Here is a 27,416-nt window from a genome sequence, read left to right as displayed (position 1 = left end):
ATTGTGTCCAGTTTTGAGGCCCTCACTACAAAAAGGATGTGGACAAGTTGGAGAGACTCCAGTGGAGGGCAACAAAAATGATTAGGGAATGGAGCACAAGACTTAGGAGGAGAGGGTGAGGGAACTAGGCTTGTTTAGTCTGCAAAAGAGAAGAATGAGGGGGGATTTGATAGCAGCCTTTAACTACCTGAAAGAAGGTTCCAGGAACGATGGAGCTAGACTGTTCTCAATGGTAGTAGATGACAGAACAAGGAGCAATAGTCTCAAGTTGCAGTGGGAGAGGTCTAGGTTGGTTATTAGGAAAATATTTTTTACTAGGACGGTGGTGAAGCACTGGAATGGGTTACCTAGGGAGGTGGTAGAATCTCCATCTCTTGAGGTTTTTAAGCTGTGGCTTGACAAAAGCCCTGGCTGGGATGATTTAGTTGGGGTTGGTCCTGCTTTCAACAGGGGGTTGGACTAGTTGTCCTCCTATGGTCCCTTCCAAAAAAGGTAATCATTCTCAGAAAGGAAGCAATAATGCATTGAATAATGAAACAGAAAAGATAGTGTAAATATATGCAATGCAATGCCAGAGGACTTGCATGTGAGACCTCTATTTATTAATCCAGCATTTTCAAATAACTTCTCTTTGGGGCCAAATCTGCAATAAGATGAGCACCTTTATCTCCTATTACAGTCAATAGGAATTGAAGGAATTCAGCACCTTCCAAGAGGCACTTGGGATCTTCCAAGAGGCACTTGTGGACATACACACTAGAATTTCCTAAATTTCTCTGACTCTCTCACACATTTATGCCTCCTCAATGTCAGCACGAGGGCAGGAAAGTGGCAGTGAGTTGTGGGAAGAATTCTATTTTCAGCCCTCTTTACCTACCAGATAGGTTAGGTCGCTGGGTGGATGGGAAAAGTAAGCTGTTTCATTAAGAAGGACAAACTAATTTCTCCTTCACTGAGATCCCGGAGGAAACAAGAAAGAGAGCAACTATTTGAGTCATAATTCACTCCCTAGTCTGTTCCTTTTTTGGTGCACCTATGGACTATGTTTTATTCAGGATAAATTGTAAAGTAACAATATAGCCTTAAATTATTCCCATCCTCCAAGTGGGTATTAATGTGTGTGTGTGTGTCAGAGAGAGGGGGAGAGAGAAAGGGGGAGAGAGACAGCGAGCGCAGAGGACAACCTATTCAAAAGCATATGCTCTGTTTTATTTCCTCTCTATCATATCAAAATTTAGAAATTCAGTTTGTCAATACCATATTAGCTTTTTTAACATTAAAAATGCTATAATACTTGAACAGTGCCTGGTGTTTTTTTGAAAGAATATTGCTTACCGAAAAAGTGTATAGCTGCTGGAGCTCTCTGTCAACTGGTTGGAGTAAAGTGAGGTAGCGGGTTATACCAGTCTGAGTCACAGTGAAAAATGTATTGTAATCATTTAAGAAAAGATGGAGCTGGGGATCCTTCATCTTCAAAGAAGAAAGAAAACAGTAACAGAATTATTATTATTATTTATTTATTTGTATGACTGCTTGCTGCAAGCCCTAGTTAATTATTTAAATAGGCAAGGTGCTGTACCAACACAGAACACAAAGATGTTCAAACCCTGCCTGAAAGAGTTTACAAGGTACAGTACCATTACTAAAATTGCAAAAAATCTAAATTGCTTTCATTAGCCTTCTTTTGAAAATGTAATATTCTGAAAAGGTATTTGAAAATAAATTTAAATATAGGGAAACCCTCCAAAGAATGTTTAAAAACCAAAACTTACCAAAATAGGGTGATAACATTTTTACTTTTAAAACAGTTAATTCTTAAAACTGTGTTTCACTTATCAGGATAAAGACTCTAATCTCGGATTCAGAGCATTTGTCCTCATAGCATATTTTGAGAAATCTTCCCATTTGCTTAGTGCAGAATTAAAATAGATGAACAATGTCTACCACATGCTGAAGATTAGTATCTGGTCGATATACAAACCATGTAGTACAAAACATTCAGGCATTTTCTTGTATATCAGAAAAATAATATTTATACACAGGCAAAAATAAGTGTTATTACTTCTACCACAGATGAAAATAAACGACAGAATCTAGATATACGATATATAGTTCAATATTTATTTTGATTTTGAAATAACATCTTTCGTAAACATTTGTGATATATTTTGGCAGCTCAGGACTTCCCTAAACAACGTGGTAGGGACAATTTCCATGCTTTGAAGGCCCCATCCTATGAAGTTTAGCAGCTGTGCAGTCGCAACTTACCTTGTATGTATAAAAAGGTATGAGGAGGTTTAAAAAGAAATACCAAGTGACTGATTTGGAAGTCACCCAAGTTTTTCTTCCTTTACATAGCTTGAGGAGATAATGGTTATTTCAATGGTGTAGGAAAAAGTAACAACAACCCTTCCCAGAGAAGAGAGTCGGATTCCATTTTGAGATAGACAGGACACCACCTGTCTGAAAAGACTAAGACTGCCACAAGACAGAGCCAGAAAAGGCCATACTCCCTATCAAAAATAACTCAGACATGTGTTGTTTAATGGCCAGAACCTGGGGACTGTCACTTCAGCAACCAGTGTAGGTTGGGGGTGTGGAGTCTGTAGGAAGCTACAAAGGGGGCTGTAGGTCACATTGTGGATCCCTGATCCTAAGACTGCTGGTTGCCGGGTCTCTCTTGAGGGACAATTTAGAGTAGCCTTAAGAGTGCCCCAATACTCTGGCCATGCTACCTATCATGGATCCAGCCCTACCCTGGAGGAGGGAAGAAAGAACACAGAGTCATGTCAAATCTATGTCACTTGCAGTTTCCCCTAGGCCAGAGGAATCCCTCATTTGCTAGTTAAGCTATCTTTTATGCATTTTGTGCAGTTGAAATGACACAAAAGCAGAGGAATGGGGTTTGTGTTCAAATGTCTTAAACATTGTATATCCCTTCTGTTTAACTATGCAACTAACCTGCTACACGGACTTAACTGGATCTTCTGCAGTTACTATGTATTGCAATTAACATTTTAATTTTATTTTCTCTCCTAGTCTATTAAAATAAACGCTCCTTTTATATATATATATATATATATATATATATATATAATCTGACTGGACCCTAATTGTTTGCTAAAAAGGGTACAGACCAAGGGTAAGAAGGCCAAAACAATATTATTGATCAAATATTGCTGCTATTACCATCTTTATTAAATCCAGTGACTACAAAATACCTGTTTGGCTTGAAAATGGAAACATTTTGAGGTCCCATCCCCTCACCCCACACCTGAGTGAAATGTTTCAAAATAAAATTTTCATTTCACCATTTTTTAAACACCTAAGGAAGAAATGGACATACTCTACATTTATGTCAGTGTCACTAAATGAAATCTGAAGCTTAAACTTATTATGGCTTTTAGACTTCCATCTCACAAAAGAGTTCAACAAATATATGCCCACCCAGTTACAAACACCAAAACAGTGTCGAAAGGTGTAATATTTTCTCAGAGCACTGTTCTTGTTCTAAGAGCATTTTCTCAAATGGTATCAAACAACTTTCCTAAAGATCAGTTATATCCTTCTACTCCCAGCTAGTTAACTATGCAGAAAGATTTAGAAATTAAAAAGGTTATTTCAAGTGAATAAGATTCTCGTGGTCGAGCAGGCATAACAGAAATATTTCAACAACCTGAAACAAAAGCACTAAAATATAATAATAAACAGTTGTAACGCAGAACAGGACAAAAGGACAGGGGGAAAAAAGAGTTAATTCTGCAGTCCAAAGTACTTTAGGACACTGAAGCGCTGTCTTTGGAAGACAAGGATTATAGTATTTAAGTGCTACAGCTAGGAAACTACTTCAGCTGCTAAAAACTAAGTGCAAGAAGTATTACAAATGAGTGGTTTCCTGTCACTTAAAGATATGCTGTAACTACGACTGCTTTCAGTAAAATTAAAGAGTTTTTTGCCATTAACAGTCCAAAGAAAGAAAAAAGCATGTCTATTGTGGTCTTTCCAAGAGAAGTGGAGGCAATGACTGTTCAGTTGCAGACTCTATAAAGTTAAACACAAAACTTTATTTTAAGAAAATTCCAGGTCATTTTTAGGTCTGTATATGGTACTGAGTCAGCACAGACTTGTTTCAACTAAGGATTTGTTTATAACTCTGGGAAACTTCATTCCTATTTAGTTCTTTGAACCTTTCCACTTAATTTGATATCACACAAGTGTCCTCAAGATTATATGTCCTTTTAGCCAAATCTGTTTAGTATGGTTCCTGCTATTCATATGGTTTTTAACAAGATTAATTTAACTTTCGTGATGACTTTTCTTTCAAACATACAGCTGTGTGGGTTTCCCTGCGTTCTATAATAACCTTTTGCTTTTGACCATCTATGTGTTCTATCTTCTTTTTTTTTTTATTTGGAGTCCATCAACGGAATTTAGATGGTTGTTTCTATGCTAAAGACACTACTTTATTTATCGCAGATATAAGAACTGTCATCTCATAGCTAAGTGAATATTTATTCACTTAACTATAAGATATCCAGAATGGAATATTGGCAAGATGGTTGTGATAGGATTGATACAGCAAAATACACATACTCGTCCACAAAGCTATAGTAGTGCAATTTAGCATTTTATACACATTTAATTTTCTACATGTTTTATGAATAATTATTAATCCTCAAAGCATCCTGTGGGGTAACTAAGCAAGCATTATTTCCCCCATTTTATAGATGGGGAAACAAAGTCGGAGAGTTTACTTGACTTGCTCAATGCCTCTGACAGATTTAGTGTCAGATTTCAGATTAGAAAGTTTCTTGTCTCTAGCTCAGACCACTAAGAATGAACTACATTTGTGTCACGGATTATGTTTAGAACAAAAATAAATTCCAAGAAATTTGAAAAACATTTTGGTTTGAACATTTTTAAACAAAATTGACCTGGGAGCCCAACCTCTGAGGTTGCCAGCTTAGTCATGGCTCCCAGTCCTCCATCAGGCCCAGGCTATGCTTACACTGCATTTTAGAACCCACTCAGAGCAGGGTCTACAGACTTCAGTTCACACTCTGGTGTAAAAAACAGCAGTGCAGATGTTGCGACTCAGGCTAGAGTGCAAGCTCTGAAGCCCCCAGTTTCAGACCCTGACTGCCTACACAACTGTTTTTTTAGAACAAGCCCGTAGAACAAGACCATATCTGTAGACCCAGGCTCTGAGACTCACTATCACAGGTTTTAAAACACAATGTAGATAACCCCCTCGACTCCCAGCTCTACCACAGGGAGCCTGGAAGCCCCCAGAGTTTCTAGGCTCATGGCTCAGAGCCTGGAAGCCCTGAAAAGAAATGGTTACTCACCCTGTGCAATAACTGTGGTTCTTTGAGATGCGTATCCCTATGGGTGCTCTATTTTAGGTGTGCTAACGTCTTTGATCAGAGATTTCTCATAGCAGTCTGTTCAGCCCGCACATGCCTGTTATTCAGTCTCATACCCTGTGCCATTGTTATATAGCACTGCCTGGCAAACTGCCCTGTTCCTTCTCTATCATGAAGCCCCATGGTAGAGAACTCTGTCATAGAAGGGGGAAGGGCAGGTAGTGGAGCATCCATAGGGACACAAATCTCAAAGAACCACAGTTACTGCACAGGGTGAGTAATCATTTCTTCTTCGAGTAGTGTCACTGTGGGTGCGCCACTTTAGGTGACTACCAAGCAGAACCCTCTAAGGGGGAAGGGGCTTTGGAGTCAAGTGCTGTACAGAGGAGAGTACAGCCAAGCTGAACACAGCATCAGAGGCAGAGTCATGAATTATGTATAGATGCCCAAGTAGCTGGTTTACAGATCTTAATAACTGGTACATTCTTGAGGAAGGCCACAGAGGTGGAATATGGAATCATTATGGAATGAACGCATACATCCGAAGGCAGCTGAATATTTTGAGACTGATAAGAGTTAATAGAGCCTGATATCATCTACTTGGAAAGCCTCTGGTTAGAGATTGCTGATCCTTTTGACCTATCTGCTAGTGAGATGAACAACTTATGTGTTTTTCTGAAGGACTTTGTCCTATCTAAATAGAAGACCAGGGCTCTCCTGACATCCAGCATTTGCAGCAGTGCCTCCTGGTGATTTAGATGTGGTTTGGGGTGGAAGAGAGGTGACAGGTAAATGGACTGATTGAAATGGAACTTGGAAGAAACTTTAGGTAAGAATTCACAGTGGGGCCACAGTATGACCTTGTCCTTAATAAATACTGTGAAGGGAGAATGTGCATCAGGATCTTTAATGGTGTGGCACCCAGATCTCCTGAGTGACTCCTTCTGGTTGGGTGTGTCTTTAAACAGTCCTGGGACCTGGTACCAAGCCATACCCCCAGGGCTTCGTCCCTGGAGGCAATGGTTTCACCCTCTCTGGTCTGTTCTGGCCCCAGCTCTGCAGCTGGGTCTCTTAGCAGTTCAGTTCCAGTTCCAGGGTACATCACAGTTCAACTGTAGGTCCACTTCCCCAGTGGCCTATGGGTGGGTCCCAGGTCCACCCACTACTCTGGGTGCCAGCTGAGAAACCCTAAGACTAGTAGCCATGCACCACTGTTCCCCTTTAGCAAAAAGGCCTTAAATTTCCTGGATCATTTTCCCCTGGCCCTAGTCCTCACCAAAGCTTCACCCTTACCTCAGGGCTCCTCTAAGTTCAGGCCCAGCAGCCAGCCAGCAGTTCTTCCTTGCTACCCCAGCTCAGTGCCAGCACTGATATATCCATGGTGCTGCAGTTCCCTTAGGCTAGACAGGAACACCATCTGAAACCCTCTAACTCCAGCAACTAACTGACTGTCTCTGGCGCTGCAGCACCTTTTATACAGCCCTCCTGGGTCCTGATTGGATGCTCCCTGCAACCTCTCTGATTGGCTGCATCCCCTGTAGCTACTCTAGGCTGCTTGGAGAACTATTTTACTGCTCCTTTCCTGAGACTGGTGTGGCAGGACCCTCCAGCAGGGGGCCTCTGGGCCGAGTCCACCCCATCACAGGGCCCCTATTTCTCCAATCTGTCACGCCAACACAATGGCTATCAGGAATGCCATCTTCACTGACAAATGGATCAGTGATCAGGTAGCTAGAAGTTTGAAGGGTGATCTTGTGAATCATTTAAGAAACAGATTGAGGTCCCATATTGGAGTGGGATGATGGACCAGCGGATAGAGGTTTCCCAGCCCTCTGAGGAACCTGTGGTCAGGTGGGCAAAGATGGCATAACCCTCTAGTGGGGAGTGGAATGTCTTGATGGCTTCCAGGTGGACCCTTTTGGAACTCATTGACAGACCTAAGGTTTTTAGAGTTAGGGCATATTCCAGTATATCCAGATGTGATGTGTCATTGGTGGAATCTGTTAGCGGTTACACCAGTAGGCAAATTGTGTCCATTTTTGAGAGTACGTGTACCAAGTAAATTTCCTGCTGGATAGCAGTACCCTTTTAAAGTCTTATGAACAGGCTGTCTCTAAACCTTAGAGCCATTGACCAACCATACTTTGAGACAAAGCACTGTAGATTGGATGAAGATGAAGAATTTTGCCTCCCTCCTGGGAAAGGAAATGTGGAGAGGTGTAAAGATAATCAGAGAGAAAACAGGCAGATGTATCAGATAAGGGAACCAAATTTTTCTGGGCCAAGTTGGAATTATTAGAATGACTCTGGTTCTGTCTTTCTTTATTTTGAGGATAACTTTGGCTATTAGGGGAATTGGCAGGAATGCCTATAGTAGGATTGAAAACCACTGAAGGTTAAAAGAAAACCCAAGGGATTGGTGACCCAATCTGCCCCTCAAGCAGAAGTGAGTGCATTTCCTGTTTGACTCTGTATAAATTTATCTTAGGGGTACCTCATTGATGGAATATGTGGTAGAATATACTGGGGTCTATTTCCCATGTGAGTCTTGGAAAAAGTGTCTGCCTAGTGCATCCATGGTCACATTATGTGATCCTGGGAGACAGGCTATTGTGATGAAGATGATGATGATCTGGTTCTGTATGCACCAAATGCAAAGCTTGACAGCTTCAGCACAGAGGGAGGGGGATCTCTCTCCTCCTTGGTGCTTGATGTAAAATATGGATGGTATATTGTTCATTATGATTTTTATGTGCTTTCCCCTGATTAGTGGTAGTAACCAGAGACAGGTGTATCTGACTTCTCTGAGTTCCAGGAGGTTGATGTGTAGCATTGCCTCTTGTTATGTCCACTTCCTCTGGATTGTGTGAGTGTCTAAATGCACTCCCCACCCTAGCACAGAGGAGTCTGTTATTATGATGATCATTGGGGGAGAAAGTGCAAGCGGGACCCCTGTGCACACATTGTGATGGTCTTTTCACCAGTTGAGGGATTTTTTTTTATGGGTGGTAGGTACAGGTATAGGGTGGAAAGAAGCAGATTTAAACTGTGTCTGGTTGGTGAATAGGCAGTTTTGAGCCACCCTTGAGGGCAGCACATTCAAAGCCTGGCATGTTCTGTGAGGAAGGTGGTGGGTGCCATATTTCCCAGTAATTAAACACAGTTCCTGACTGTGGTTTGGGGGCTGAACTGAATTGTGCTTGCCATGTTGGAGAGAGTCACAAACCTGTTTAGAGGAAGGTAGGCTTGTGATGCTACTGTTTCAAGATGTGCCCATATGAATTTTAAGGGCTGGTCTACACTAAACAGTTAGGTTAACGTAAAGCAGCTTATGTTGTCCTACTTATGTCAGTGTCTACCCTACAGCCTTCCTCCCACCGATGTAAGTGCCCTACTACACCAGCATAATAATGCCACTTTCATGGAGGTTTAAGGCTTATGTTGGTGCAGTTAGGGTGATGCAGTGTCTGTGTAGGCAACTGGACTCCACTCCCTGGGGGGTTGAGAAGCACCAGGCAGCTTCCCCCCTACTCAAGGCAGGAAACTGGGAGTCAAGAAGTCCTGGCTGGTTTCTCCCACTTCCAGTGGGGAATGGGGAGCGGAGGGAGGGGATAGCCCAATGGGAGCCTATGGGGCAGCTGGACTCCCAGCAGAGAGCTGGCAGCGGATCTGAGAGACACAGCTCTCATCTCCCCACACTGCCCCTTTTAGATTGGTGGAAGTGCTCCTTATAAGGATGTGCACAACCAACCAAAAAGGGTTATGTGGACATGCACGACATTTTTCAGAGGGATCAAGGTGGATTTTTATATGTTCAGTTGCAGGCCCAATTCAAGGAAGAGATATATGGCCTCAGAAGTTGCCCAAGACATCAATTCCAGGGGCTGGCATTTCAGCAACCAGTCATCTAGGTAAGGTAATACTAAGATACCTTTCCTGTGGAGTTGCACTGCTATTACCAACATGACCTTCGAAAAGACCCTCAGAGCAGATGACAGACCAAAGGGGAGCACTCAATTCTGAAAGTGGTCCTGGCCAACAATGAAAAGTAGGAATTGTTGGTAGGATGGGTGAATAGCAATAAGGAAATACATGTCTTGAAGGTCAAGGACTGAGAATAAATCCCCTTGCTTTAGTAATGGACTTATTGCTGCAAGCATCACCATTTTGAATTTCTGTGCCTTCACATAGGTGTTGAGTCATCATGGGTCTCGGATAGGTCTCCAACCTCCACTCTCTTTTGGTACCAGGAAATATCTTGAATAAAATCCCTTCCCCTTTGTGCTGCCTGGGGACTGGTTCTATAGCTCCCAAGTGTAAGAGAGTGTATGTTTCTTAATGGAGCATGATCTCCTGAGAGGGGTCCCTGAAGAGGGACAGGGAAGCAGAGTTTGTTGGTGGAAGTGAAGGAAAATGGTTGATGTAATCTTTGGAGATGATCACCAAGACTCACTTGTCCATAGTGATTGTATCCCACGCTCGTGTGAAGTGGTGAAGGTGACTGATGAAGGCAGGAAGGCTAGTGAATTGGTGCTTCTGAGGAGGATGAGGATAGCAATTCAGACCCTTGACCAGCCCACCAAAATTGCTGCAGGGACGGGGACGAGTGCATGGCAGGAGGCTGAGCAGAGAACAGTTTACTTCTCTGAAATCTCTGCCTCTTTTGGTGTGGCTCATAGGATCTTAGGGAGGGAAGGACCTGGATAGGGCAGGATCTCTGGGATGTCTGAGACTTGCTGAGTTTTCTCTTGTAGTGAGTGTATAGAGCTATCTTGCATTCTCTTGGTATTTAGAATTCTTCAATGTTCAGAGACTCATCCATTCTAGTTGCAAATAACTTGAACTGATCAAAAGGAGGGTCCTCTCCTGTACTCTAGACTTTTTTGGGGAATCCAGAGAGTTGGAGCTAAGAATCCCTTCTCATTACCACCGCTGTAGTGATCAAACAGGTGACAGCAGTGTCAAGGGAGGCTTGTGTAGGGTTGTCCTGGGAAGTAGCTGGCCCTCTGCAATAATTGCTTGAAACTGTTCCGTGTTCTGCCAGTAGATGGTCCTCAAAAGAGGTCAGCTTGGTGTAATTCACGTGGTTGTACTTTGCTATCAAAGCCTGATAACTGGTAATTCTAAAATGTAGGGAGGCTGAGGAGAAAGAATTTCTCCCCAGTAAATCAAAATGTTTGTGGTCTTTGTCATAAGATCTGGTGTTAGGGTGGTGCTGCCTACAACATTAATTCACTGCATCAACTACCAAGGAGTTAGGTGAGGGATGAGAAAATAAAAATGCTAAGTCCTTTGTTGGAACATAATACTTCTTATCTGCTCTTCTGCAGGCAGGTGAAATAGAATCTGGAGTGTGCCAGATAATCTTCGCTGGCTCCAGAAGAGCCTCATTAACAGGCAAGGCTATGCAAGAAGGGTGAATGGATGATGTTGAGCAGCTTATAATGAGGCTCTATCAAAAAGGGAAATCTGTAGAGAATCTGTGACCCTCTTGCCAAGGTCCTGGAAATGTTGGGGCTAAAAGGAGAAATCCTTTCATCAACTTTAGCCTCCTGTTCTTTGAAGACTTCCTCTGGAAGATCAGGTCTCCTGGAGGAGGGAGGTGATGCCAGTTGCTTCTATCTATGAAGGGTGGGTACCTGATGTTCTGGAAAACTGTTGGCAATAAGCTGACCCAGAGTCCCAATATGGCCAAGGAGGTGGTGCATAAGGCCTATGAGGAGGACCCCACGGGTGCTTGTAACAGCAAGGTGCTGATGGTATCATGGGCCATGAACAGTCACAGCTTCAGTGGAGACTTCTGGTAAGGGACCTCTGTAGCAGTGAGGAGGAAAGCCTTGAACTGACACTTGGGAGACCAAAGTGAGGTCTTCATCAGAATCCTCTTCATCAAGTTCACTCAGGAATGGTGGAGCATCTGGAGAGATCTGAGGTGAAACAGTTGGTACTGGGTAAAGTTCAGGTGATCTGGATGTTCTCGGTACTGAGAGCACACCGTAGCTGGTATGTGGAGAGTCAGGTGTTTCAGATATAGCCAAGTCCTGGGGAAAACAAAACTCCTGTGTTACCTCAAAGGGGATTGATACCAAGGCTGAAGTCTGGGCCCAGGTAGTCATGGCCATAGATGCTGATGGGACCGCAGACTTAGGGTGCATGGAGGGAAGCATGGTAGCTGACAGTATTGCCAGTCCCATGAGCTCTGAGGGAAGTGCGGTTGGAGCCTGAAAGGCTTCTTTGGTACCAAGGAAACAGAGGAAGAGTTCTTCTTGCTACCTCGGTACGATAACAGTACTGATGGTCTCTCCGGCCTGTGGCTTTGCCACCTTATAGTCTAGTCATACCCTGGCTACCTGAGGAACCAGGATCCACAATGGTACCTGATTAAAGATATGGTGGTGCCAGGGTAGCTGAAGAAACTGATGACTTCAGCTTTTTAGAGGTTGGTTCTCTTCTAGCGAGCAAGGGGCATGTTATTTCAAGGGCATATGAAATGGGTCCTGTGTCTTCTTCTTAGATGCTCTGGAAGTATGGGACTCCAAGGCAGCAAACTTTTTTGGGGACTGACATATGGGAGAGGAGAGATCCCTTGGCCTGGGTCGGAGGCTGGACACAGAGAGCTCTCCATCACGAGAAAGTGAAGCTCTCTCTCCCTATTTTTTCTGGCTTTTGATTTCAGTGTCAGACAAAAGTTGCATTTCTGAGCAACATGTGATTTCTCGAGGCAATGGATGCAACAGGAGTGCCTGTCACTGACCAGGATCATCTCCCAGATGACAGACAGTGGTTGAAGCCAGAAGAACCATGCATTACCTCCCAGTATGAAGAAATAGTGACTACCTAATATCTATCTAAATACTAAATAGAAAAATGAAAATAATTTTTTAAAAGAACGAAGGTATATCAAAAGTATTTACTAATTATGGAAAACTATCACTAACAGTATGACTAAGTATCAGTAAGAGATAAACAGAGTTGAGAAAATCTCAGCAGGACAACTGCTAGAGTTCCATCTCAGGCCAAGGTCATTGAGAAGGAATTGAGGGCAATTCGCCCATGTAGTGGTACATAACAATAGCACGGGGCACGAGATGGACCCACACACATGCACGGGTCAAACAGACACTGCTATGAGAAATCTCCAATCAAAGGTGCAGGGAGTGCTAGCAGACCTAGTGTGGAGCACCCGAAGGGACACTAATCGAAGAACAAACCTGCAGGCTTCCAGGCTCCCTGCTGTGGAGACAGGAGCTGAGTTCCAGCTCCCAACTCTATGGCTGGGACCCTCTAAGCCGTCGGGCAACTTCCAAGGGAAGTGCCTCATTGTCATGGGCTCTGGAAGCCTTGGGTTCCCCAGACCCATGACAGTCTGCATGATAGGGCTGTGTTCGAGTCACTGATCCTTGAAGGCTTAGGGTTCCCAACTCCAAGGCAGTCTGCGTGTCAGGTGTGCCTGGATCTATGGACCCTGAAAACTGGGGGAGGAGAATGTGGGGGGAGGGGGAGCCTTGCGGCACTCCACATGACTTCCCAGGCTTCCCAGCAGCCCACCAAGCAAGCTGGCAGGAAACCAGGCATGTTTCTGATATAACCTTGCCTGGGTTCCATGGGAAGTTTCTCAAAATGGATACATTTCCATGAAACATTTAAATTTTGAGAAATTGGCATTGTCTGATGAAACCTGTTTTATCATAAAATTCTGGACCAGCTGTAATAACAATGCTAGTTTGTGCTTACCTACTGCATTTTATGCTGTAAATTTTCTATTTTTCCTACCTGTAGAAACTTTATTACTCTAATTTAGCTGTTGAGTTTCATCTTCATTCTGTGGTTCAAGAAATTCTGTTACTCATTTCAAAATATTTCAAGAATATAATTCATTCTCCAGCAGATATTCTTTTGCTATTCTATATTTCAGAATCATTAAGTTCAGATCAGAAATAGTCCTGACTAAGTTATCTAAAACTCCTGTTGCCAATGTAGGCATATATCCTTACCATATATTTTCCAGAATTTTGTCCTGGTTCTTTTAAAAGAGCAGCTAGAGTAAAAAAGTATTATGCAAAATTGGCACCTTATGGAACAACAAGGAAAATCTCCTGTTTCTGAGTCATATATGTTTCCTCTAATGACTCTGTTAGCAATTCCTCTGTGAAAGTGTACTGGATTCCCTTCAGTCTCATTCATCATTAACAAAAACTGCCAATTAAATTCTGATCGCCACATTGAATGATTGATTTTTTTATATCTGAGGTTAGGCTTGCTGTCAAGAAAAAAAAAATCTGTTTGACTTGTAAATTGAGCAGATTTGATATGGAAGACATTGAGATAGACTAAATCAGTAGTTCTTGACAAAGGGTTTGTGTACTCCAGGGGTACACAGACATCTTTCATGGGGTACATCAACTCATCTGGATATTTGCCTATTTTTACAGCAGGTTACATTAAAACCACTAGTTAAGTTAGTACAAACTAAAATTTCATACAATGACTTGTTTATATTGCTCTATATACTATACACTGAAATGTAAGTATAATATTTATATTTCAATTGACTTATTTTATAATTATGTGGTAAAAATGAGAAAGTAAGCAATTTTTCAGTAATAGTGTGCTGTGACACTTTCATATTTTTACATCTGATTTTGTAAGCAAGTAGTTTTTAAGTGAGGTGAAACTTGTGGGGTACACAAGAAAAGTCAAACTCCTGAAAGGGGTACAGTAGTTTGGAAAGGTTGAGAGCCACTGAACTAAATAATGGAACACTATATGTCACTTTTGTTGTCACTATTATGACTATAACCATATTTTAAAAAAAAAATTAAACACAAGCACTATGATTCTTGACTACTACAGTGGGTATTTAGGGTTCTCTCTACCCAATTGCCTGCAAAGGTCTGAAAGTTGTCACCAGACCAGATAGAACCAGTAATCAGAAACCACACACAATAGTATAAACTAAAAACATGCAGCTAAGAATCACTTCAAGCATGCAGAACAAACCTCATATGTTTTATGTTGGCACTATTTAGATTATTTTTATTACATTTTCTGTAGCAATGACAATATTTGTAGAATAGTATAGATTTATCTGCTGAATATATGAAGCAGTTGTAACATATCCCTGGTAAAACTCCATTGACTTAATTGGACTTACACCAGGGATGCCTATGGCTCAATGTATTTAAAATGTTCCTGGCAGACTTCTCTAAATAAGTAATAATCCCAAAGTTTCCTAGCTTTATTGAAATATAAATGAAGGAAAGAGAAACCAAAACACACAATTCCAACCAAAATAGAGTTTCACACACTCAACACTCAGTACTTACAGGAATGGTATCTGGTACAAGCTACAAACCAAAACAAACATGATATAAAATTAATAAAAACAAAGAAAAACACATATACACCAACGATGGACCTTATGAAAATGGAAAAAATAACAGTTACAAATCTGAAACAATTAGCTGAGCTGCAAAAAGCATTCACAATGCACACTGAATCTATTCATACCAAGCTTGGGTTTGAGTTTGTTCTACTTCCAAATCTCAGAGCAGGTCTTGAAAATTTGCAAATCTGGGCAGAGGATCACATTCAGGTCACACAATCCTTTCCCCCCTACTAAAGTTCATTTCTTCCCCCCCCAACAAAAACAAAAACAAAACAAAAAAAAGTACTACTGAATTGAATAGGGATAAAATCAGTACTTCTACAGAAATTACTCTGAACACTGACAGAATCAATAGAAAATTATATCTGTTCAACAGGTTTTTGAACCACCTTGTAGAACTTTGTAGAAGTGATATAATTCTCTATAAAATTCTTTAGGACTTTCCCATAAGTTCCCAGAACAAACCTAAATTCCCAAAGAGTGCCTCTCACTTCCTGCTCCATTTTGAAGCCAATTCGCTTCCTTCCCAGACATCAGAAGTAAATGAGTGGTCCAACTCAGGCAAAGAGCAACATATGGATCACTTCCCCAATCCCATAAAGGATTTCTCTATCCATATTGTGTAGCTAGGTGCAGCAAAGAGGCTGTATCTGCAACTAAACTCTGGCTGTACCAGGGCTAAGAGATAGACCAAATCCCTTGCATGCAGTAGAGCTGCATCTCATTCCCTAGAAGACCCCTGATGGATTAAGGCAGTGTGATACCCTAGATAACTTGCCATTCAGCACTCAAGGGCACCAGCAAGTAAAACCATCCTGCCAGATGAGCAGGAAGGGTGTATGGAATGGGAGTGTCACATTAGGTCACCTCTAATGAAGAGATCATAAGTAAGGTAAGTTTGAGGAATGGTCCTAAACCCAAGAAAAAGGGGGCAGGATATAGGTTAAGGAGATGCAATTTTTCTTTTTTTTTTTACATTATTGAAACTTTGCAAAATGTATGTCTTTTCATCTTTTCCCCCCGTGGCTTTATAATCCATTCATAGCTGCTTTTCGTAAAAACTCCGAATTTGTTTTATATACTCCTCTCTGATGAGAACTAGCACAGAGTGCTGTTTTTAACAATGTTGATGAGAATAGCCCACACATCTAGACTGATCAGCTTTCAGGATATCAATGACTCATGGACCACATCAACCAGATGGCCCTGCGGTTCTTTAAAAACACATCATCTTCAGGGAAGCAAAGGAGGAAGAACCCACAGTACAGCTGCAGATGGTGCTGATGCAAAAAAACTTATTAGCTTATTGAAAGTCTCAAAGTCTTCTCCTTCTGCAAATGATCCCTTCAACAAAGCATACAGTCTAGAGATGCTAGGATGACAAAGCAATGCAAGGATAGCCAAAGAATAAAAGGATAACTAACAACTATCTCCTTAGGTGATGGAAATCAGCTAGGAGACTATTTCTTGGCTGCTTTTTGGAGATCCTGCTCTTAGGCTCTGACTTCCTTAGCTGAGGGGACTACATAGGCCGATATGTACTTCTAGAAGGTGTTCTGATACCACGATGGAGGGAGTTGTATAAGAACCACAATAAAATAGAACAAAGCCAGGGACCCACCCAATCCATAGTGATAAGGTGTTCCAGAAGGTATCAATGGTGATGTACAGCACTACATGGTACAGAAAGAATGTATACAGGTTCAAAAGGAAGTAAGCAGCAGACCTACTGAGTGTATCTAAGTGAGGATAATATGGAAAAGAATAGGAGTGATGTTATGGTGGGAGGCGTCTATTATAGACCACCAAATCAAGGTAGATGAGGCATTCTCCAAGCAGGTAACAGGATTAACGAACACATATGAGCTAGTATTAATGGAGGATTTTTAACTTCGCTGATGTTCACCACTCAATGAAGAAAGTGAGCTGGTAATGGAAGATGATAAGAGGGCAAAGCTGCTCAATGCCAACTTTGCTTCAATCTTGACACAAAAAACATGTGACCAGACGACTACTAAAGTTATAGACAATAAAGGGGAAGTGATGCAGATCAGAATAAGTAAAGAACACATCTGACTAATGTGTGACCAAAAGGCCCTTGTGACTAATTTGAATGAATTCAAGTCAGCAGGGCCTGAAGGAATTAGCTGAAGAAATCTCAGAGCCACTGGCAATAATATGGATGACAGGAAAGGTCCCGGAAGACTGGAGGAGGGACTACCGTAGTACCCATCTTTAAAAAGAGTAGAAAGGAGGAGCTAGGGAATTATAGACCAGTTAGCCTGACTTCAGTATCTTGGAAGCTACTAGAGCAATGTATAAAACATTCAATTTGTAAATACCTGGAGGATGGAGGGGTGATCAAAAGCAGCCAGCATGGATTTACTAAGAACAAATCATGCCAAACTAGCTTGATTTCCTTCTTTGACAAGGTAGCTAGTTTGGTGGATGGTGGAATGTGGTGGACATAATATACCTGGACTTCAGCAAGGCTTTTGACACAGTCCCGCATGATAATCTCATAAGTAAGCTAGAGAAATGAGGACTTGATAGAGCTACCAGTAAGTGAATACATAATTGGTTAAACAATCACAAACAAAGAGTCATTAATGTCCTGGATATAGGAACAGAGAGCATACTGGTCAAATTTGTAAATGACACAAAGCTGGCGGCAGGGTTATGGGGAATTGCAAACACTTTGGAGGATAGAACTAAAATTCAAAGGATCGTGATAAATTTGAGAACTGGGCTATAGACAACAAAATGAAATTCAATGAAGACAAATGTAAGATGCTACACTTAGGGAGAAGAACTAAATGCACAAATTCAGAATGGGGGATAACTGGCTTGGTAGCAGCACAGTTGAGAAGGATCTGGGAAATGTGGTGGATCATAACCTCAGCATGAGGCAACAATGTGATGCTGTTGCAAAAAAAGCAAATGCAATTTTGGGTTGCATTAATGGAGAAATTAATAGGTAGCAGGTTTAAAAGCATAAGGAAGTACTTCTTCACACAATGCACAGTCAACTTGTGGAACTCATTGCCAGGGGATATCGTGAAAACCAAAAGTATAACTGGGTTGAAAAAAGAGTTAGATAAGTTAATGAAAGACAGGTCCATCAGTTGATATAAGCCAAGATGGTGAGGGATGCGACCCCATGCTCTGGGTGTCCCTAAACCTCTGAGTGTCAGAAGCTGGGACTCGACAACAGGGATGGATCAGCTGATAAATTGCCCTATTCTGTTTATTCCCTCTGAAGCATCTGGCACTGGTCCTTGTCAGAAGACAGGACACTGAGCTAGATGGACCATTTGTCTGACCCAGTATGGCCATTCTTATGTCCTTATGTTTTTACAAGCCATACAGGACACTTCTCAATGTTGTGCCCTCCCCATCAGCAACTGAAATCTCTAACATAGCCATTGGTAATGGACACCATGAGCATCACTTGAAGCACAGGCCTTGTGGTAAGTCTTCTCAGACACCTTAGCCATAACACGGCTGGAATCAACAGATCCCAAACAGAAGAACAAACAGGGACATAACTATAAAGGGACTGAAAAATAAGGAAGGTCATCAGACCAGTAGGACTCAGCCCTAAACTACACTATGAATAGTGCATGCACCAAAAGAAAAGGTTTCTTTTGTTTTTAAATTAGACAACTAACTACAATGGAAGGAATCTCTAATGGGGAGTAGAGATGACAAAAGACTGACAAGAGAAGCAGAGAAGATGCTGAACACTGCTTTAAGTCTGCTACTCTTTCCACAATCAGAAGGAAGTCAAGGGTGATTGGCTTTTTTATATCATCTTGCCTTAGTGCAAGTGAAAAGCAAAGGGCTACAAAGGACACAAACATTTTTTAAAGCTTCCAAGCTCACGTCCCAAAGGATGCATCTCTCCCTAAATAAGTATCCACATACAAAATCCTTAAAATATTATCTTTGATTCCCATGGAAGGATGAGCCATTCACGAGACAGAGAGGTAACAGCATCTTATGCACTTCCTTTAATTGGTTTGACACTTCTTTAAACAGGACAGATATATATAAAAAAAAGATAAATTCCTGGAGGACTGTGACAATCTTTGGAGGACTGGAAATGTGACATCACAGGGACTGAAAACCTGAGCTGCTGCTCTGCAAAATACTAGTAAAGGTGGAATACAATGTTACATAATGTAAGGTCTTAATCAATTTTTTCCTCAAAAAAGCCTATCTTTTAAATCTTAAAGAAGCAGTAGCGGGCTTTCTTTATTTTTGCAGTTCACGTTTAAAACAATGTTAGTAGAATATCATATTTTAAACAAACAAAGAAATCAACCTCTGAATCTAGTTATTAGGTAGTCACAGAAGCAGTAAGATATTACAGTGAAACTAAAGTCACCAGAAGCCCTACATGTTTTCCTATAAAGCAGATTAAAACAACAGCTGTGACACATATAAGCAATTTGTTAAGTATTAACAAAAATGAATTATTTAATATGTCCAGATACAACATTTGGTTTTGTTTATATGCCTAAATATGCTATTCAAAATGTATAATCTGAATTTGTGGTTGTATTTAAAGAGTAACTATCAATCCAGCTTTCTTTTCATTTAATGTTCATCATTGAAATACCTTGAATTGAAACAATTGTGTTTTAATGTCCCACAAATACTTCAGACATATGGATGATATTTTCTAACATCTCTTTAGTTTTGACTTCAGTTTTGTTTACAGTAACAGCAAAGATTAGGGAAAATGTTCAAGCTGAAAAGTACAAACTCAATGCTTTTCCCTGGGAACTCTGAGCAAGTAATTGAGTCCAAGCATTTTCAGTTTTATGCACAGCATCATCATTTCTGTGCACATATATATTCTTTAACACTGTATAATCAGTAAATACAGACAACATCAGTTATACATCTTTTAATCTAAAAGGTCTAAGAGGGGAAAGCCTTTTACCCTGAAGCCGTTGATGAAGACAGCACACATTGTATCTGTAAATTTAATCTTACATTTAAATAATAAAGACTGAGAGTAAATGTTAGATGATTGCTCTGGACTTGCAAGTTAACTTCAATAAAAAATATGGACTTCACTTTCCTCAGCAGATAGGGCAATAATGCTGTAGCTACTTGTGTAGTTTGAGCCAATCCTGGCAACATGAGTGTCATTGTTTGAAGCTCTACCATGGGAAAAAATGGAACGGGGAAACAAGTGGCATGGGGGTTTTATGCAAATGACAATCAGATAGGTAGTTCAAATTCCTCCTTCCCTCTTCAGTTTACTTGGTTCCCAAGGTATTTATGTGGTTTAATTAAATGTATGCCATTTAAACAGCCTACTTAATTATAACAGCAATAGGCAATGCTGCTATATTTACAGGTCTGCCAACAATCCCATTTATATAAACTAAGCTTTTGAATATAGATAACTGAAAAAGGGTTGAAATTTAACAGGTAAGGTTTATATTAGGGATAGATGGTTCAGGAATTAGGACAATTTTGGGCAGGTAAAGGAAAAGTAATACAAAATACTATTTAAATTAATTTGTGGATTTTAAGTGAGAAGAGTGAATACAAAGTATTATTACGGACAACATAGCAGTGGTCACCACTAAAAACCAACATTTACATACAACACAATGGATAAATACGGTCTTTTTAATGGTCAGTAATGTCTGATATTTAAAAGTCTTCTTAACTTAATTTATAAATCTAACATAAAATCTTCAGGTCTTTAACAACTGTAGAAATTAAAAAATAGAATGATCTATGCCCTGCAGCTCTTTCACCTTGTGCTGCAATCAGATCAGATCTGACATGTCTTGTTAATTTTTAAAACTATCTATATAAACTACACCTACCTACTGCCCTTCCACCTGCATGGAAAAAATCTCATATTCAGTTGAGCAGACCCCCAAGACCGTACAATAGAGTAAGCATTACATGAAATCACTTTGACACGTACATTAGTATACAAACGCTAGAATCTATATTCTTGGATACCAGTTTTAGATTGGTGTGATTTCACTGAAGTCAAGAGAATTATTGTGGTATAAACTTGGTGATAAAAAAGTGAATAGTGCATGCACTGAGTGGGCCCTGAAAGTCATCTCTGAGTACCTGCACAAAGGAACATCTACAGGTTTATTTCTGTGTTCTTGGGTGCCCTTTCTGCATTATTATTCACCTCATCTTGGACTTAGTGAATTACCTCTGAAGGTGCTCTCATCAAAGGGGCCCCATGGAGTGGTGGGGAGTGATCTTGAATAAGGGTTTCTTTTTCCAACAGATTTCAATGCAGAAATCCAAACAGGAGTGAAAACAGTTCAGCTGTATTCCCTTGGACCTCTCCTCTATAACTTCCACTGAGCAAGAGCAGGATGATCCAGTTATGGCAACATAGCAGGAGGTACTGCAAGTGTTTGGAGACCCAGCAGACGAGCATAGACAGGAGATGTTCATGTAGATTACTCCAGTCTTTGCAGGCTTACTGTGGCTTTTCCCTGAAGATCTACACCCTCACCATCCTCCTGCAGTTCTTTGAATCTATCAGCCATGAGGGGACAATTCACAGGAAACTATGTGAGCAGATCATCATGCAGTTCTGCTCTGGGTATCTCCATGGAAGTGGGTGATCTAGCCTCTCTGCCTCTGAAAATTAATCCTTGGGTTCAAAGTAATAATGTTGAAGGCACCTATGTAATGAATACTTAATATAACATTCAAGTTCCATTTCTGAGCTGGTGAACTGCAAGCTATTATTAACAGTAATTCTTATTTTTATATTCTGTGAGGGGGAAAAGCGTTCATTAATTTCTCCAAGTTCTCAAATTCTCAGCAACAAATAAAATTATTGCACCCCAGGGGTTTGTCTATCATGTTAATTTTGCAATAGATCTTTTATTTTAGTTTCTAACTTATAGTGGGTGATGAAATTATGTCTTGTTTAGTCTTGCTTTAGAAAATTATGGGCTATATGTAAATGAGAATCTACTGACTTGAGCTAACAGAATTGCTTCATTAGTTCACATGGCTGAAAACAAACTTGAGAAATAATTTACAGAACTATTGTGCTTCTACTCAATTCCTTCATTTTCTTAGTCATTTATGTCTGTCTGTTTAATGAGGTATGTGTCAGCTTTTTAAAAAATATATAAATATAGAAAGAAGTCACATTGTAGTATTAGTTGACTAAAACACATTAATATACATTTAGTTATTAATGCCTACAATATCTTTGCAGAGAATTGCCGTGATCACTTAGGCCATACACCATCCACAGTCAGTTTCGGAAGTCTCTGGAAATCACTGATTTGCCTTCTTAAAGACCTTCTGAGGCCTCAAGAAAAATATTGCAACACCATACAGAAACAATTGTTATAGAATATTTATTGTATTTTCTTTTTCTTTCTTTCTTAATATTTTATTCTTTGGAAATTTGCATGACAACAGAATTTTCTCACTGCTAAAGAGTTAATATGTTTCTATTGCTTATTCTCCATCTGATGTTTTTAAGTCTTAATGCTTGGTTGAAATGTACTGGCATACCTCCACTGTCTTCAACAGAGCTATGTTGCTTTAAAAGAATTGGAGATGTAGAACTGGTCAAAAATTTTCCATCAAAGCTATTTCTGGAGTAGAATACTTTCTGGAAATATCTCACCACTTGGAGTAATACAGATAATGTGATTTCAGTCACAGCCTAACTAAATTCAATTAATAAATTTAAGAGACCCTGAGGGGTCTTTACTTTCCTCTGCAACATGGGGCATGCATCACTTCCAGAACTAAATTAGTGTAAATGGTGAATTCTCTTTTACTTGAAGTCTTTAAATCATGATTTGAGGACTTCAGTAACTAAGCCACAGGTTAGGGGTCTATTTAAGGAGTGGGAGGGTGAGGATCTGTGGCCTGCAATGTGCAGAAGGTCAGACTAGATGACCATGATGGTCCCTTCTGACCTTAAAGTTTAGGAATCTATTATTATTATTATGAATATTTATCCTATGATCAACATTTCATCAACGCTATTAAGCTAATTAAATACCCAATTGGGATTCCTAGGAAAAGACATTTTCAGCACCTCAAACCTCCCGTGGATATCAACATTGTAGAAACATAAAGCTCTGTCTGCACTGACATTTGAAACTGCATTAACAGTTTGTCACAGGACACATGAATATGTCCAAACTTGAATGTAGTTGTGTTTTAACAACAGTTCATTAACAGACATTAAATAAATAACGCAACTGAAATATCTACCACTGGAAGGACACAAAGTTTAGTTGCTAGTCATTAGTCCCCAATAGTCTACAGTTAAACATAAGAGACAAGATGGGAGAGAGAATATCTTTTATTGGACCAACTTCCGTTATTGAGAGAGACAAGCTTTCAAGCTTAAACAGAGTTCTTCTTCAGGTCTGGGAAATGTCTTCAGATTGTCACAGCTAAATACAAGGTGGGACAGATTGTTTAGCATAGTTAACATATTTCAAGAGACCATTCAAGGTGAAGTGGCCCATTAAACATGACTGGAAACAACAATTTGTGTAGCCTCTACATTAGAATTTACTGTCATGTGGGTTAACGTATTAACTAATGTGTTAAAACATGACCAAAAGAGAGTCTGAAATCTTAATGCAGACTAGGGCTCAGCAATAAATTATTAGTCTTCCAGTAAACACTGTGTATGATGAATTACCAAGTGGTTATTTTTTCAGAACTGTCATGCTTCTCTACTGGCAGGATAAGTTTAAACACAATGTTTTTTGTTTTGTTTTTAAATGTAAACTAGCAGGATTATATTTTGAAGCTAACAGTTGTTTATTAAATGGAACCAACTCCCCATCCAACCAGAAACATTAAAAAAATAGTATACAACTCAAGTATCGGGTGCGGCATTAAAAACTGGAACTATATAACCTCCTAAACATTCAATCAAAAGTTAGTTGTTTATTTAAAAATTCAGATGCAATTTGATTTTTTCCTGCATGAAACAATATGCAGCTACAAAAAAGAAAGAAGCTGCTGTTATCAAAACCATTGAAGCACTGAGACCTTGGCAGGCCAGAGGTGCTAGACAAAAGTTAATCAGGGCAGTACGAACTATTAACCTAACAAAGCTTCAAAGTTTATTGAAGTCTGCAAGCTGGTTCATACATTCCTTTTGAGATTCACAATATAATTGTATATGATTTCCTCCATTACATAATGGCCGGGGGGTGGAATCCTGAACATTTATTTTCATTTTGTTAACATTCTTGATCTCTCACCACTGCTGACACTCACAAAAAATAGAGCAATGGAGACAAGGAACTGCAGAATTAGCTATATGCCATTTCATACAACTACAGTACTTTCAACATTCTCCTCTTCCCCTTTATCCTCACTGCAAGATGCTAGTCTGTGACCCGGTTATCTCTGCCCTTGGACTGGCCAAAGATATCTAAAGCTGCATGTATGCTAGAGAACTATATTGTTTGTAATTGAATCAATTGTATTGAATCAGTTTAGGCACAAATGAATCAATGCATCCACAGAAGACATCCTGAATCACTTTAAGAACCATTGCAGGCTTACACAGCATACATACAAGTGCTCTTATGGTTTCAGTTGCAGTGCCTTCTGGGTACCTCTCGTACAGTTCCTGGAACACCTCCTAAGCAGTTGGCTCAGAGATATAAAAAGACTACCAGTGCATAGAAGAATAGTGTGGGGGAGGATCTGTCCTATTTTAGCTTGTCCACATCCACACTGGCATAAACCAGTTTAAACTGAAAAGATTTAGAACTGTGTCTCAAACCTGCCAAAAATTAGTCTAGTCAAGTTCTTGTACTGCATATCACCACAACAGAGCATCTTCTAACTAATGTATTAAATTATGTGACTAGCATCTGTCACAAATTGTTCTTTCCTTCTTTTTCTCTTCCTCTCTCAAGGTGGATACCAGTGTGTTTTACATTTTAAAGAAAATATGTACACAGTGCTATGTTGTGACACGCTGTACCCCACGTACACCCTTATGGTGTGATTTGTATATCATTCATGTTCACCCTTACAGTGTAACGGTGTATTGTCTAATGCAAGTATGCCATGTAAGATGTTTTTGGAATGCTCATGACATACTGAACATTATTGTTTTGGTAGCATGTTTCCTGCAATGTCATACATATGTAGAGATATGAAACCCTGCTGTGTCATATCCCCAAATGTGTGTCTCATATGGTTTGAACAGATGCAGGCGAACACAAAGCTGTGTTTCCACGTCCAGCAGAGGCATGTATACAGGAACAATGGACTGGCCTAAACACCTGTGAGCACTTTTGGCTCAAGTGGAAGAAATCATGACCATTGCCACACAGGGTCAATCACCTGATCCCAGGGGGTATTAGGGAAACTTGTTAAAAGCTGAGGCATCTTTGTCTCGGGCTCTCCTCTGGAATCCATCTTCTAAGCAGCACCAAAGACTAAGAATCTACCCACAGGGAGGAGAGGCCTGGTTGCAAGAGGCATCGCAACCAGCCTTTGTGGTAAGCTGAATACAGACTGACGTATTAATCTTAACTAAAAGATAACTCGCATCTTAACCTAATTGTGATTTACTCCTTGACTTATTAATAACTGATTTGGAGCCACTTAAAATCTTACTGTAATCAATAAACTTATTTGTTTGTCTTATCTAAAACAGTGCATGTGGATTGAGTGTGTGCAGAGACCTCTCAGAGTGACAGAGCTGGTGCATATCAATATCTTTGATAAACTGATGGACAGATGTAAATGAGCTTGCAGGGTGCAGTGTACAGCACTGAACCCTGCAAGATGGCAGTTTCCAGGGTTGCATCTGGGACTGGGGGTGTTTGCTGGAGGTTTATCCCATGAGTGGCTGGCCAGATGCGCTCCTTCACTAGGCCAGGGACCGATTACTCGCAGGGCTGACAAGGAGTGGGTGGTTCACACAGCAAAGCAGGGTAAGTTGGGGCCCAGGAGTGAGGAATTGGGGTGACACAGCTATACGCCAGTCCGGATTATGCGGGGGGGCACATAACATGTGTATGGTCATTAATATGAAAAATGTTGAAGAAGTGCATTTCCCACATGGAACAGAAAGGCATGGGATTGTGGTAGTTCTTAATTCCTGATGGAGTTTGTTCCACAGTTTTCGATCAGCCTCTGAGAAACCTGTCTCTAGCTACTTCTCCTCCAAGTCTACTCCAAGCAGTTACTGGAATACTTATAAATTGACAGAGACAATTTTGTGGATGGCTGTGAGATGTATTACATGGATTTTGCATTTAAAATCACTCTCCCGTAGACAAAGCTTTAGAGAGCATCTCTTGATGATGTAATCAGCTGTATTCATCAGGAACTATGCAACTGTTAACCTCAAAGATGAAGCTTGTAAGAATGGGAGACTGGACTTTCTGGGCAATAGGGCTGCACGTTTAGAATTCATTAATGAAACAGATTAAAATAACCACAAATATTACTGCAAAACACTCTTCTTTGACTTATCTTTCCTACAGACAGCTAAACACAGCAAGAAGTAAGAAAAGCAAAAAGAGACAAAGGCAAGAAGGAAGGGAGAGAACACAGACTTTAGGAGATATGGGAGTTGTGAGATGTGGTTATAAAATTTCATCGTTTTTATTTCCTCAACTGCTTCAAGGGAAGTAGGAAATAAGTTTACCCACTGACTTTGGAGCAGATTTGATTATTACGCAGATAATACAGTGATGGGTGCCATTATAAAAAAAATCTTGGGTGGATGGATGAATAGATAAAATTTCTGGTTCTCAAGCCTCCAACTCCCTTATTCCTCTCCCCACTATCTAAATGCCATAGTCAAACCTATATCCACTTCCCTACACTCCAACCCTGTCTCCTGACATTATCAGTCTCCACAATGGCTTTCCTCTCTTCTCTCATATTATCTTCAAATTTCCATTCACCTTAAAGACTTGGCCTCTTTAATTCAGCTTCACTCTTTATGCTTCCCTGTCTCTTCTTTGTTCACTTCCAATTTTATACCTTCTTTCTTCCTGAAAATATTTTGGGTTCTAAACTAATTCCAGACTTCGTACATTTGATGTTAAAGTTTGGTTTTGATTCTGACAAAACAAATTCTGTACTGTTATATTTCCAGCCTTGAAAAACAATATAAAACAAAATTAAAAAAACATTGTTCTGATGGCCATAGAAGCAGAACAAGGTTACATTTAAATGGGTTAGACTTCTACTTAGAACAACAGGCTTTTAAAAATTAGATTATCCTTGAAGAGCAATAGTTTAAATTAAAGATGATTATTAAAAAAATAAATAAATAAATAAAAAATTTTAAATTTTAAATCCAAAAATATTCTAAGGGGTTTGTGAAACCTTAACTTCTGCCAAATTCTTCTGACCCAAGTACACAGATTAGTTTAGCTGTAATGCCATATAGCTCAAGTATATAAATGTTTCAAATCAAATTCAATCCTGGTGTAAGCAGATGCAACTCCCATTTAAGGTATAGGGGCTGAATGGAGCACGTCATACCTACATTTACAGAAGACTCATATAAGTAAGTTTTTGCTTCACTGGAAATTGTAATCCCTTGCACTAAGGCTGAATTTGGTCTGAAGGATTCATCTCTGAGACACAAGGACCTGAATCACCACTTTGTTACTCCA

At 40.2% G+C, this 27,416-nt stretch overlaps 1 protein-coding gene across 1 annotated transcript in view; it reads right to left on the bottom strand.

The window, feature by feature from the left end:
- PCDH15 (protocadherin related 15) overlaps window positions 1-27,416 on the bottom strand; it is a 714,631-nt gene that overhangs the window by 298,928 nt on the left and 388,287 nt on the right. The window contains exon 13 of the mRNA XM_067552760.1: window positions 1,336-1,470. Coding sequence (XP_067408861.1) covers window positions 1,336-1,470 — 135 coding nt within the window. The remainder of the gene's footprint in view (window positions 1-1,335; window positions 1,471-27,416) is intronic.

This window comes from Emydura macquarii, unplaced genomic scaffold (genome assembly GCF_026122565.2).
Source record: "Emydura macquarii macquarii isolate MOO-44397 ecotype Brisbane River unplaced genomic scaffold, CSIRO-AGI_Emac_v2 contig_1390, whole genome shotgun sequence".
NCBI classification, from domain to species: domain Eukaryota; kingdom Metazoa; phylum Chordata; order Testudines; family Chelidae; genus Emydura; species Emydura macquarii.
The sequence above is the reverse complement of the archived record's forward strand: the minus strand, read 5'-3'. Positions and strand labels throughout refer to the sequence as shown.